Consider the following 15,344-nt stretch of genomic DNA (forward strand, 5'->3'; position numbering starts at 1 on the left):
CGGCAAATCTTGCCTACGTCCTCGGGCACTACCAAATATATTTCACTCCAAAATACAAGTGAAACTTTACAAATAGGGAGAGAGAACAATGCCTTAAGTAGAGAATGGCAAATGTGGGATGATGAGAATGAGCAATGGTTGGCCTATTTATAGTTGAGATTCAAGGGCCACCTTGCAAAGTCACTATTCACTTAGGGACCAAAAATTGCTATTTTCCCATGCCCAACACTAAATAAATATTTGGTGCCCATAACTTTGACCTTTCCAAAGTATGGATAGGAATGGGAAATGTATGGGCAAGGTATGGGGTATATTCTAATAATCTCCACCTTGAAGATTTGATTAGGATAATCTTATCTTCACACAATTCTTTCTGCTTTTGACAACAATACTTGATAGTGCCTTCTTCAACTGTTAAACTTGCAGGATATTAATCAAGTTCAAACAATGTTCGAACTTGGTTGCTGTTACCACCTTGGTCATCATATCTGCGGGATTATCTGCAGTCTTGATCTTCTGAAGACAAATTTTCCCCTCTTCAATGAGAAATGGAATCGTACGTCGATATCTTTTGTACGTGCATGATAGACTTGATTCTTTGCTAAATGAATAGCACTTTGACTATCACAATACACGTTAATATGCTCCTGAACCAACCCCAAGGTTTTAGCCATACCTTGTAACCAAACAGCCTCCTTTACAGCCTCTGTTACAGTCATGTACTCGGCTTCTGTGGTTGACAATGCAACTGTAGACTGTAGTGTAGACTTCCAACTTATTGGTCCTCCAGCAAGTGTAAACACATAACCGGTGGTTGATCTTCGCTTGTCCAAATCACCGGCATAGTCAGAATCAACGTACCCAATAACACCTTTACCAAGTGTATTATCCTGCTTGAACAGTAATCCAACATCTACGGTCTTCTGAATATACCGTAGAATCCATTTCACAGCTTGCCAATGTCCTTTTCCAGGATTATGCATATACCTGCTCACTATACTAACTGCCTGTGAAATGTCGGGTCTTGTACACACCATTGCATACATCAAGCTACCCACTGCATTAGAATACGGAACTTGCAACATGTATTCTCGTTCCGTATTCGTCGAAGGAGATAGTTGTGCAGAAAGCTTGAAATGAGAAGCCAACGGGGTACTTACAGGTTTTGTCTGCTCGTTCATGCCAAACTGCTGTAGTACCTTTTTCAAATACTGCTTCTGAGACAAGCTAACTCTATCATGAGCTCTATCTCTCCATATTTCCATGCCGAGAATCTTTTTAGCTTCTCCTAGATCTTTCATCTCAAACTCGAGATTGAGTTGAGTCTTCAATCTTTCAATCTCAACTTTGCTCTTAGATGCTATTAGCATATCATCAACATATAAGAGCAAGTATATGAAAGTTCCTTCTTGTAGCTTCTGAAAATACACGCAATGATCAAATTTACTTCTTGTGTACCTTTGCCCTTTCATGAACTGATCAAATCGCTTGTACCACTGCCTCGGAGATTGCTTCAATCCATAAAGCGACTTTGTCAGTTTGCAAACCCAATTTTCTTTTCCAGCAACCTTGAATCCATCTGGCTGAGTCATATAGATTTCCTCTTCCAAATCACCGTGTAAAAACGCGGTCTTCACATCAAGCTGAACTAGTTCAAGATCATATTGCGCAACCAAGGCTAGCAAAATCCGAATAGACGAATGATTCACAACTGGAGAAAACACTTCATTGTAGTCTATTCCTTCTTTCTGAGCGTAACCCTTTGCTACTAATCTAGCCTTGTATCGAATTTCATTTTTATCAGGAAATCCTTCCTTCTTTGCATATACCCATTTGCATCCAATTGCCTTCTTTCCCTTGGGTAGTGTCACCAACTCCCAGGTCTTATTTTTATGAAGAGACTGCATTTCTTCATTCATTGCTTGCTTCCACTTTACACCATCAGGGTTACTTATTGCTTCTGTGTAAGTAGAAGGAACATCATCATCTGCAATTGGAAGTGCATAGGCCACTATATCATCAAAGCGAGCAGGCTTACGAATCTCTCTTCTTGGCCTCCTATATGCAATTGAATCTTGTTGCTGTAGAGGTTCTTGGGTAGGAACCTCTTCATCATTTGTCCCTTCAATATTAGCTGGATCATCGTTAACCTTTTCAAGCTCCACTTGCTGCAAAGTACTACTGGTTTTGCCATCCTTTTGTGAATCCTTGTACTTTAACATGGTTGATTCATCAAAAGTCACATCTCTACTGAAAACAATCTTCCTTGTATCAGGACACCAAAGACGATATCCTTTTACTCCATCAGTTATACCCAAGAATAATGCTTTCTTTGCTCTTGGGTCTAACTTAGATTCTTTTACATGATAATATGCAGTAGAACCAAATACATGCAAAGAATCATAATCAATAGCAGATTTACCAGTCCACATCTCCATAGGAGTTTTTCCATTTATTGCAGCTGATGGCAAACGGTTAATTAGATGGCACGCATATGTAACTGCCTCAGCCCAAAATTCTTTGCCCAATCCAGCATTGGACAACATACATCGAACTTTCTCCAGTATAGTTCGATTCATTCGTTCTGCCACCCCATTTTGCTGTGGTGTATCCCGAACAGTGAAGTGTCGCACAATGCCCTCATCTTGGCATACTTGTAGAAATAGATCGTTTTTGTACTCAGTACCATTATCTGATCGAAGTCGTTTGACCTTTCGACCAGTCTGAGTCTCCACCATCTTCTTCCATTTCAGAAATGCATCCAAAACTTCACTTTTTCTTTTCATTAGATACACCCATACTTTTCTTGAATAATCATCAACAAAAGTAACAAAATAGTGCATACCTCCCAAAGAAGCTACTTTGGTAGGTCCCCACACATCACTGTGAACGTAGTCCAGAATTCCTTTCGTATTGTGAATTGCTGGACCAAATTTTACCCTCTTCTGCTTGCCCAGAACACAATGTTCACAGAATTCCATTTTGCAAGAATTTGCACCTTTCAATAAGCCTTGCTTCACCAATGTCTGCAAAGCTTTTTCACCAGCAGGTCCCAATCGCATATGCCATAATCTGGTAGCCTCTGAATCTACATCTTTTGTAGAAACTGTTGATGTTGATCCAATAACTGTACTTCCATTTAAAAAATACAAGTTATTTCTTCTTGTGCCTTTCATCACCGTCAGTTGCCCAGCTACTACTTTTAGTAATCCATCTCTCAAAGTGATTGTGAGCCCTTTAGATTCTAGGGCACCTAATGAGATGAGATTTTTCTTCAGGCTAGGTACGTAGCGAACATCTGTCAAGACTTGGATTGAGCCGTCGTGATTCTTCAATTAGACTGTACCCACTCCCATTGTCTTACAAGCACTATCATTGCCCATAAGAACAATTCCACCTTCTAGCTCTTTAAGACTAGAAAACCAGTCCTTATTAGGACACATATGGTAAGTACATCCTGAATCCAAAATCCACTCATCCGTTTGACATGCCATTGCCATGCCAACCAAGCTAAAGTCTGACTCCTCATCATGCTCCGCTACACATGCATTAGAAATAGCCTTGCCCTTTTGTAGCTTAGGACAATTCTTTTTCCAATGCCCTTTTTCACGGCAAAAGGCACATTCATCTTTGGCGGGTCTCCCTTTGGACTTTCCCCTTCTACCAGATTTGCTGCTGTGTGAACGACCTCTTACTGTTAAGACTTCTTCGGTTGTATCTCTGTGATCTCTTTTATCTTTCTTTCGAGTCTCAGATCTATACAACGCACTACAGACTGCATCAAATGTGATCGTGTCCTTCCCATGAAGCAATGTGGTGGTAAGATGATCATATTCATCAGAAAGGGAATTCAACAACAATAATGCCTTGTCTTCATCTTCAAATTTCTCATCCAAATTTAGTAAGTCTGCTAAAATTTTATTGAATGAGTTCACATGGTCATTCATCGACATACCGGGTGCATACGTGAATCGATAAAGTTTCTTTTTCATATAAAGCCTATTTTCAAGACTTTTCGTTAGAAACTTTTCTTCCAGTGTATCCCATAACTTCTTCGCTGATGTCTCCCTCATGACAGAGTACTTCTGCTCTTTGGCCAAACATAGGCGGATTGTACCACACGCCTGTCTATTGATCTTGGCCCACTCATTGTCATCCATCTTGTCAGGTTTTTCTTCAAGGGCTATATCTAGCTCTTGCTGACATAAGACATCCAGGATCTCACATTGCCACATACCAAAATTATTGGTACCGCCAAATTTCTCTACTTCAAATTTTGCATTTGTCACAGTAGTCCTTGCTGATGACGATGCTGCTGCCATTTTTCTCCTCAATCCCAACTACTGTATACGTGAACAGTACCGTATATGTGAATAGTGCTGTATACGTAAATAGTACCATATACGTGAATAGTATCGTATACGTGAATAGTACCGTAAACGGTCGTATTCCCCAAGTACGAACCTTGCTCTAATACCAATTGTTGCGCGAAAGCGTGTGAAAGAGTAAAATTGTTGTACTAAAAAATCACACTAAGTTCAATTCCCAGGAAAGAGAGGTGGATCACGAGGATCACTTAAGTACCAAGTCTTTCCTAGCCAGAATATCCCTCTATCGTAATTTAATAGCACAATAAATCACTACAATCAAATTCACAAAATATGAATAATAAATAGTAAAGAACACCAGAATTTTAACGAGGTTCGGCAAATCTTGCCTACGTCCTCGGGCACTACCAAATATATTTCACTCCAAAATACAAGTGAAACTTTACAAATAGGGAGAGAGAACAATGCCTTAAGTAGAGAATGGCAAATGTGGGATGATGAGAATGAGCAATGGTTGGCCTATTTATAGTTGAGATTCAAGGGCCACCTTGCAAAGTCACTATTCACTTAGGGACCAAAAATTGCTATTTTCCCATGCCCAACACTAAATAAATATTTGGTGCCCATAACTTTGACCTTTCCAAAGTATGGATAGGAATGGGAAATGTATGGGCAAGGTATGGGGTATATTCTAATAATTTCCAAGCCCTATTGTTGAACAATTGAAATCATCCAAGACTGAAGCAGATGTAGTTAGATATTTGGCTTCACTGGCATATTCATAGTAGACATCCCGAAGAACTTTATGAAACATGTTCAATCGCATCTTACTGTCATGGCCATAAATCACCCTATATGAGAGCTCCACAATTTTAAATTTTAACCTTGGATCAAGAACAGATGCAACAGCTAATGCCAAATTGCATAAGCTCCAATAGCGGTCGAATTTCCTCTTCATCAATGTAACAAATGAATGACTGCTTTTTTCCAACTGAAGAAATTTCTTGTATGCATCACAAAGCTTTGGAAAGTACAAACTTACAGGAAGGCATTGAGTTCCTTTGATATCATCAAAGCATTTCAAACAACTCTGTAGAGCTACTGCATTCTCCAGTTCACAAAAGATTTCTCTTGATCTCAAAGCACTATCAAGTATGTCAAAGTCTGATTCCAGCCTGAAAGAAAGATCATCCCATAATTTCCCACCTTGTAGCTTCACTTGATCTACAGCTTCTTGTAATTTCAATTTTCCATGTCTTGTTTCAGTGACATATTCAATGGACTTGCTTAACTTAAAAAGTATGCCATCCATCTCACGGAACCCATCCTCAAGAAGTGTGAAAGTGATGAACCAATGATCTGAAGAAACAGAGCCCTGGTCACTAAGACAAATTTCTTTTATCTGATCAACCATACTGTCATTCAAAAAAGAGTTATCCACAGTTATGGAGCATACTTTGTTGCTAATATTCCACTCCAAAACCAAGCTCCTAATATTTTCGCCTAAAGCCTTTGTGTCATTAATATGCTCCAAAGTTTTCAAGGCAAGAATCTTCCTCTTTAGTTCCCAACCATCATCAATAAAATGTGATATCAAACAGCAATATGTAGTCTTTCCAGCATTGTTCTTACACAAACTCACTGTCAGATTGAATTTACTAGCAAGCTTATCAAAATACAGCTGAAGTTTCTCCTTCTCTTCGTCATAAATGCGATGTATATAAGATAAAATATCTTTGGATTGAAACTCAAGCATAGGTTGCAAACCTTTCACAAAATTCTTAGAGGTTTCTTGTTCAGCCATATCCAAAGGACATCGAAGCTTAATCATCATTTTCGCAAGATCCATGTGACTCCTTTTTTTATCAAACCTCAAGCTTCCTTCATTGGTATCAACTGGAAGTATCAACTGGCTTTCTTGATTTTGTTTCTTCTTTCCAGGACATACTTTCGAGTGGCTATTCAAGTGTGTGGTCCCACTCTTGCTTGACCCTGTAAGCATATTGGGGCAATGTTTGCATTTGGCTACTTGGTTTTCATCTTCTTCAAATCCATCAAAGTGATCCCAAACCTTAGACCTCAACTTTCTCTGTGTGGCTTTTGAGGGTTTCTCCTTATTTGCTTTTACAATCTCAGGGTCACCATTGGGAAAAATCTGAGAAATTGAGAATAAATCATTTATACTACATTATATAATTTAAGCATAAGACCACTGATTAAACTTTCTATATTTAAGCATACATATTGACAAGCTATTCCCCTAATAACCCTTTTTATTTTAGAAATTATAAATCAGTTATCAACTAGAATATATGATATTAACAAGGAAGAATAAATACCTTCGGAAATGGTTGAAGGGGCCGAAGAGGTGACGGATATGGATTGAAACCTACAAAGAAATTCCATTACAATTAGTCAATGTAATGATAAACAAGAATAACTTTCATCCAATAAATAAGAATAAGTTAAGGAAAAGACGATTGAAGATGATTTATTATAAAATTAAGGATGAACGATCAGCTTTAATTAATTTGGTCAGTTTCTGTTTAACTGAACTTATATTTAATATATTATTAAACTAATAATGTCATGAAATTATATTTTTAAACTTAAAATAAGTTATAATATTTAATATATGATTAAACTAATACTATAATTAAAATAACTTCGTTTTGCATATGCAATATATGATTAATGGCAAAAAAGAAAAAGAAAACTACCTAGTCCAAACTTATCGTTGCTGGAATTGAAATTTAAGTGCTCTTCTTCAACGTTGGGTTTCCATGCCGACAAGAAAAACATTGGACATTCCTTGTAACCTAAAATCAAACATTCTTCTTCCTCCCCCATTATTTCCACAAACCTGTCAAACTTATCAATAAGATCAATAGCTTTCCTGTGGTTTAATGGAATTCGACTAAAGCCAGCCATTGAAAAGAGATGTTGCCATTCTGTCAAAGTTGGGTGCCGCCTAATTACATTATTACCTTCCCATGCCTCTATGTTGCAGTCCCACTCATACTCCTCTTCAAGAAAAAGTTCCAACTGCGCCCAGAAATCAAGAGTCTTCAAGGAATACTGAAATGAATCCTTGAAACACGTCAAGAAATTGGAGTGGGTATGATTGGAATAAAAGTCTAGCATGATTACAATCGTCGGATTTTTCTCCTTCAATCTTACCAACTCTCTCTCCATTGCTTTTGCATCTCTTACCATCTTATCAAGTTTAAATTTATAGTAAACCACCACCATTTCATCTTCTCTTCTTTTGAAATCTATTTCAAATTCATCCGCTTCTGCCAAACTATTGGCATAAACCACTTTGAACTCATCCTCCAACTTTACGTTAACTTCCTTTGCATCCATAGTCAAAAACTCCATTTGGTGTGAGAACTTTACATATTTTTTCAGAAATGGTGGAAGTATGTAGCTTACACGGACGGGTAGAGGATCGCCGAAGAAGGTCGGTAGTGTACGAAGAACTGAATTCTGAAAACTGGAATACGGGATGGAGAAATCAATGAGGTGCAATCGCCTGTTTCCCATCAAAGCATTCTTTTCCATTAAAGCATCATGGATGACATTCTCTATGACGCCATTAATAAGGTAGCTGCCACAATGATAATATGGTGAAGGATCCACCGGGAAAGTGAAGTAGGAAGAAGCGGGATGCAGTCCGTAGGCTCGGCGAACCAGAGCGTCCGCAAAGTATTTCACCACTCTGCTTTTATATAGGTAGGGTCTCTCATCAGCAAGAATCAAGATGTTGTGAAGGAACGCATTGGCGCTTTTCAGATCCCCATCTTCAATAGCTTTAGCGCAGGATAGTAACAATCTCAAGGCGGTGTCGGTGTCGGTATCAAAAACAGAAGAAGCCATGAAAGAAGGTGAGATTCAACAGAGTTTGGGTAAAGCAGAAGAGAAATATGGTAGAAAAGTAAGTGAAAGCAGCAATGATTGATATGTATAATTCAGGAAAAGCAAAAGCAGTAGGAAAAGCTTGTCGTGACGCGGAATATTCACTGTTTCTACTTTGACTTTTCTTTTTGCTTCCTACAATTTACCTGCCTGCAAATTAAGTAATATCTCCTTTTTCCTTTCATTATTTTCATTTTTGAGATAATTTTTTTTAAAAAAAATTACAAACAAAATCATATTAACCAGTTATTACGCGGTTCATGTTGGTTCCAATAAGGCTGGTTTTAATATTTAAACACTAACATAACCAATGTTTAATGCATACGAAAATCGAATGTCCAATATGTTCATACATATTTTTTTTTCAGTGATTGCGTAACATAGCATTATATTGTCATGTCATCATGAATCTAAGAAAAGTTATTAATTTTTTTTTTGAAAAACAAAACATAACTAAACTAATTATCTAATATTTTAATAATCACTTACCTTATCATTCCAAGATTTGCCTAGAAAAACATCACACTCTAAATTGTCTCCTTTGGGTAATTCTAAATTATGCACTATGTTGTATTATTTTGCCCAACTCACTGAAATTTTAATGGTTCCTCTGAAATTCCAAGATAGACCTTGGAACACAGAGATTTCTATTTTTCCATATGCTCTATACTAACAAACCAAAAAGAGTAGACCAAGTCACCCTTTTCCTTAATGTCCATCCAAAATTTTCTAGGTTTGTTCTGACCCAATTTGAGAGGTTCCCAGAACAAAATAGTGACTAGCAATTTCTTGGCACAAAGTACTTCAAAATATTTTTAGTAATCAGGCAATTCCTAAGGACATGTAAGATATCTTCTATCTTGTGGTGGCAGACTGGACAGGACATACTTTGTCTAATATCCCTTTGTACACGTTCTTGATTGGTAAGGGGCCTTTGTCTGCAAACAAACCATAAGAAGAAGCGAATACGATGCGGTCCTTGATACTTCCAGACGACTTTCCACTTAGAATCTCTTGCGTCCCACGTATCTACTTTTAACATATGATATGCACTTCTTACCAAAAATCCTCCATTTGTTGTATGTATCTAAAATATTCCATCAAGGCTAGCTAGAGGGTGTGGTGGAGGGATACTTGCGATCCTTTTGACAACTTCTTCTGGCAATCGTTCCTTAAAAGCTTCCATATTCCATGCTCTATCCTTTGTTACCATATCTTTAATAAAATAGTCTATGATGGGCCTATCCGTGATAGGGACATACACTTTCAACGGTCCTACTTTTGGGATCCAAGAATCGTCTCTACAGTGGACTGTCCGTGACGTTGCAACACAGAGCTTGGATGTCACAACACGGTAAACAAAAAATCAAAAGAGCATTTGGCATTGGTGTTGCGACACAACCATAAGGTGTCGCAAGATAGCCCCGAAGATATGGCCTAAGGAGTAGACTATCATCAGTGTTGCGGCACAGGCCAGAGGGTGTCGCAACACATACGTGACGAGGTCACTTAATGAGCTAAGGGTATTTTGTCCACACAATGAACTTAAACGCAAAATAGTCAGCCAAATTAGGTCAAGGATTAGTGGCCAAACCTAGGCTTATAAATAGAATTGCTCTGAACAATTTATGAACAACTTTTTACTTATTTTAATTTTACTTTCAATTGTAATTTAGATTTCGTTTCAGTTGTAATTTTTAGTTTTCTATTTCGTTCTTTGCAGGGATCGACTAGTGGCAAGATGTGGTGCTGCTTTCTCTCTAATTACAGCTCGCGGGAGTACCTGGTGGTTGTTGGTAGAAGTTTTGGGAAAAATAATATATATGTATAAAAAATGAAAAAAAAATGATTTCCATCAAATTCCAAAGAGTTCAAATATGCAATCTTTTACACACACACACACACACATATATATATATATATAAAAGAAGTTTTCAGAAATGAATCATATTTTCTTGTTCAAAGAACATCATATTTCATTAGGAAAACCCCAAAATCTATGGAGCTTTACATTGTAGTACAAAGTGTTGGGATTGTTAATACAAAACTCCGGTAAGGAAAAAAAACTCGAACACACGATCGGAACTCGAAAAGAAAAAGAAGAAATAGGACAGGCTCCAAGGCGTGTATCAAGCCACTATCTTTAAGGTTATATTTGCCCCCACTTATCTTCAGTGTGCAAACGAGTTCCAAGCAAATTAACCTCGAGGATACAATGAAGCCAATGACTATTTGCGTTTTGCACTGACGAGAATAGTCCACTATGCACTGAGTAATGTATAACAAAAAACTCAATTTCTACAAAGGATTTCTGCAGCAATACTTTATAGAATAATCTAATAATATTAGAAAATGAAGGAAGAGAAGAAATAATATTAGAATTTGTTGATATGATTTCCAAATGAAATCCCATTCCTATTTATAGGAATTTTCATGTCTCTTCATAGAGACATCTTTCAATAGGTGTCTTTATGAATAAATAAATAATAATAATTATTCATTTAATTTTGTAACTATTCAAAAAATATTTTTTGAATAGTTATAATTCTTTTTTAAAAAATCAAATGATATAACTTTTGACCAATAACCAAAAGTTTTATCTTTTGATTAATTACACCCATTCATTTATAGTTATTGGGATACTATAAATATTTGAAAATATTCCAACAATCTCCCATCATTTTCAAAATATTTAGATTTTGATATTCTTGGAAATCAATTTGCATAAATAAATGTGTCTTACGATTGAACCTTCACTTAGTGAAAACATGTTAAAGTTAATCGAAATTGTATGGTAGACTAAGCTTTGAACCAACTATTCCATTTGATTAACTGAACACATCTCACACAATGATTTCAACATCAGTCAATGCATAGTATCTAGGGACACTATTATAGCCATGTGTCTATGTCCTCTTTTCATGAGTGCTGTCAGAGCCAAGCCCTTAAGCTCCTAGAAGCGGCCATACTTCCACTCACATAGGTAGATCCCATCAAAAGTGTTCCCGTAATTATAACACTCTAACATATTTATGTTATGGGTCCATTAAGAGTACATTACTCATCCTTCCCTTATCATTACGGGTACCTAGCACTTTAATCTTAGGATGGATTTATTTATAGTGCTAACAGTCACATACTAATGATATACTTTGTCTCATTGAACTCAAGACTTGACATTATACCAAGCGTTGAGTCGAGTTTCCATCATGGGTGACTCTAATTAATAGGCTTGAGTCTCATCCCTTTTGAGGTCCTTTTTACTGCATCTCTAGCAAGACTTTTTGTCAAAGGATCTGCCAAATTTTCACTTGACCTCACATAATTAATAGTGATCACTCCATCAGAGATTAATTGTCGGACATAACTATGTCTTAATCCAATGTGTCTAGACTTTCCATTATATACTTGGCTATATGCCTTTGCTAGAGTAGCCTCACTATCACAACGGATAGAAATAGGTGAAATTGGCTTAAGCCATAAAGGTACATCATAAAGCAAATTTCTTAACCATTCTGCTTCTTTAGATGCAGCGGCTAATGCAATAAATTCTGCTGCCATGGTGGAATCAGTAATACATGTTTGTTTCTTGGAACCCCAAGAAATGACTCCTCCACCAAGAATGAAGATCCACCCACTAGTAGATGCATGATCTTCCAAACTTGTAATCCAACTAGCATCCGAATACCCTTCTAAAACTGGAGGATATCCATTATAACACAATCCATAGTTAATAGTTTTCTTTAAGTACCTAAGTACTCTATTTAAAGCTTGCCAATGCAAACTACTTGGATTACTTGTGTATCTACTCAATTTTCCAATAGCATATGCAATATCTGGTCTTGTACAAGTCATTATGTACATAAGACAACCAATTAGACTTGCATATTTCAATTGATCAATTTTCCTACCAGCATTAGATACTAATTTTAATTGAGGATCCATGGGTGTAGATGCTGGTATACAGTTGAAAAGATCAAACTTTTTAAGCACATTTTCAATGTAATGTGATTGTGATAAAGTTATAGTGCTTTCATCTCGGGTTATTTTAATCCCAAGAATAACATCTGCTACACCCATATCCTTCATAGCAAAGTTGTTTGACAAGAATTTCTTTGTGTTTTCTATTTGTTCCAAATCCGTGCCAAAAATAAGCATGTCATCTACATATAAGCAAATTATAACACCCTTTCCATTATCAAATTTACTATATATGCACTTATCGGATTCATTTATTTTATAGCCATTAGCTAAAACAACCTTGTCAAACTTTTGGTGCCATTGTTTTGGTGCTTGTTTAAGCCCATATAAAGATTTAACAAGCTTACATACCTTATGCTCTTATCCTGGAACAACAAATCCTTCCGGTTGCTCCATGTACACTTCCTCTTCCAATTCACCATTTAAAAATGTAGTTTTAACATCCATTTGGTGAACAACCAAATTATATATAGAGGTAAGTGATATTAATAGTCTAATTGTAGCAATTCTTGCTACTGGAGCATAGGTATCAAAGTAATCAATACCTTGTCTTTGTGTAAAACCTTTTGTTACCAACCTTGCTTTAAATTTATCAATGGTTCCATCGACCTTCATTTTCTTTTTGAAGATCCATTTACAACCTATTGGTTTGGAACCTGGTGGAAGATCAACTAAGATCCAAGTTTGATTTCCCATTATTGAATCCATTTCATCATTTATTGCTTCTTTCCAAAAAGCAGAGTCTTGAGATTTCACTGCTTCTTCAAATGTAATAGGATCAGATTCGGTATTATAACAATAAGGTATCTTATTGCATATAGTTTCACCTTTTCCTTCTACAAGAAACATAATGAAATCTGGTCCAAAATCTTTGACCTTTTTAATCCTCTTACTTCTTCTTAATTCTTGACAAGATTCATCATTATTATCAATTTGTTTCAATGGAATCTCATTCTCATTTGAAGAATGAATCAATTGTTGTGGTTGTAATTGTCTTGATATAGAATTAAATCTATTTTCATCAAAAATAGCATCTCTTGATTCAATAACCGTATTAATTGAAATTGAATCATTTGGTTCAATTACTATGAACCTATATGCCTTGCTATTATGTGCATAACCTATAAATATGCATTCAATTCCTCTTTCACCTAACTTTTTACGTTTAGGTGTTGGAACTTTTACAATAGCTCTACAACCCCAAACCTTTAAATAATTAAGGTTTGGTTTCCTTTTCTTCCATTGTTCATAGGGGGTTATTTTAGTTTCCTTATTAGGAACTCTATTCAATATATGACAAGCTGTTAGAACAACTTCTCCCCAAAAACCCTGTCCAAGACTTGAATATGATAACATTGAATTTACCATTTCAATCAAGACTCTATTTTTCCTTTCAGCTACACCATTTTGTTGTGGTGTGTAAGGGGCTGAAACTTGATGGACAATTCCAGTGAGTTCAAAATAACTTGGATTATAGTATTTTCCACCTCTATCCGATCTTAAGCACTTGATAAATGATTCACACTGAAGTTCAACTTCAGATTTATAAACTTTAAATTTATCAAGCGCTTCATCTTTTGAATGCAATAAATATACATAACAATATCTAGAACAATCATCAATAAAAGTAACAAAATATTTCTTTCCACCTAATGTAGGAGTATTATGCAAGTCACATAAATCACTATGTATCAAATCAAGCAATTTTGTTTTCCTTTTAACCTTAGGGAAAGGACTTCTTGTAATTTTAGTCAACATACAGGTATTGCATTTTTCAATATTATTATTAAAAACAGGAATTAAATCTAATTTATACATGTCATTCAATTTTCTATAATTCAAATGACCTAATCTATAATGCCACAAACAAAATGATTCAACCATATAAGCAGAAATAGTATTTTTATTCTTATTAATAATATTAAGTTTGAACATGCTTTCATACATATACCCTTTTCCCACAAAAATTCCTCCCTTAGACAAAATAAACTTATCTGCCTCAAAAACAAGTTTGAAACCAAACTTATTCAACAGACTTCCAGACACTAAATTTTTCCTAACTTCTGGTACATAATATACATCATTTAAGGTTAAAACCTTTCTAGAAGTGAATTGTAGTTCAACAGACCCTTTGCCTTTAATTGTTGCGGTGGAAGAATTTCCCATGTACAAGACATTGTCATTTTCACATTGTGTGAACTTTGTGAACATGCTTTTGTCTTTGCACACATGTTTGGTTGCTCCGGTATCAATCCACCATGTATTATCATCTTGTGCCATATTAATTTCAGATATCATTGCAACGAACTTTTCGTTATTATCAGCCTTAGAAGATGATTTCTTCTTTAAAAATCGACATTCATTCTTGAAATGTCCCGGCTTTCCACAATGATAGCATGAGCCCTTTTGTTTCTTTTTGAACTTAGGTGCTCTATCAGCCTGATTGAACTTTCTTTTGAATGGTTTAGTAGTCTGTACTTCCTCCGTAACATGTACTTTGGCATTTTCAGAATTTAGGTTCTGATCTTGTTTTCGATACTCTTCTTCAATACGAAGATGATTTGCCAAAGCCTCAAGAGATATTTCCTCTTTCTTATGTTTTAGACTTCTTTTAAAGTCTTTCCAAGATGGAGGAAGTTTGTCTATTATAGAGGATACCACAATCATTTCATCCATTTTCATATCATATTGCTTAAATTGATTCAGCATCTTTTCAATATCACGAAATTGTTCCATAACAGAACGACCATCAACCATTTGATAATTATTGAAACGACTGACAAGAAATTTCTTACTTGTAATGATTATATTTTAATAATATTTTAAATATAGATTATATATTCAAGTTAAATTGTACAAATAATTTATATTAATTACTAACAAATATTTAATAATGAGTTATACTAAATTTTTTTATATTCTTATTAAATATAATATTAAAGAATTTAAACATTATTTAAATATATATTTTTATTTCATAACATCAGCTGTAAAATAAATATTTTATTTCTTAAAAATAATTTTTAATGGAAAATAATTATAACTCAACTAAAAGTTGGCAAAATCTCATTCTATTGTTGAGTCATATACATTGCTCGTCACCTTTAACCATTACAC

At 35.6% G+C, this 15,344-nt stretch overlaps 1 protein-coding gene across 1 annotated transcript; it reads right to left on the reverse strand.

Annotated features, from left to right (window-relative positions):
• Nucleotides 1–4,923: 4,923 nt before the first annotated feature.
• On the reverse strand, nucleotides 4,924–8,309 carry LOC121203219 (zinc finger BED domain-containing protein RICESLEEPER 1). The gene is made up of 3 exons (XM_041087886.1): nucleotides 7,049–8,309; nucleotides 6,668–6,717; nucleotides 4,924–6,483 (listed from the first exon to the last, which is right to left on the reverse strand). Exons 1-3 carry the CDS (start codon nucleotides 8,205–8,207, stop codon nucleotides 5,020–5,022), a joined length of 2,673 nt encoding a protein of 890 aa, XP_040943820.1. The 5' UTR covers nucleotides 8,208–8,309; the 3' UTR covers nucleotides 4,924–5,019.
• Between the last annotated feature and the right edge of the window lie 7,035 nt (nucleotides 8,310–15,344).

Source organism: Gossypium hirsutum, chromosome A02 (genome assembly GCF_007990345.1).
Source record: "Gossypium hirsutum isolate 1008001.06 chromosome A02, Gossypium_hirsutum_v2.1, whole genome shotgun sequence".
Lineage (NCBI taxonomy): Eukaryota > Viridiplantae > Streptophyta > Magnoliopsida > Malvales > Malvaceae > Gossypium > Gossypium hirsutum.

What these genes read in the sequence shown, in the direction of transcription:
- LOC121203219 (XM_041087886.1), bottom strand. Translation starts at nt 8,207, where the DNA reads ATGGCTTCTTCTGTTTTTGATACCGACACCGACACCGCCTTGAGATTG. An exon ending in CAACGATAAGTTTGGACTAG is followed by an intron (nt 6,718 to 7,048) that starts GTAGTTTTCTTT and finishes ATTTCTTTGTAG; the next exon opens with GTTTCAATCCATATCCGTCA. An exon ending in CCCTTCAACCATTTCCGAAG is followed by an intron (nt 6,484 to 6,667) that starts GTATTTATTCTT and finishes TCAATTTCTCAG; the next exon opens with ATTTTTCCCAATGGTGACCC.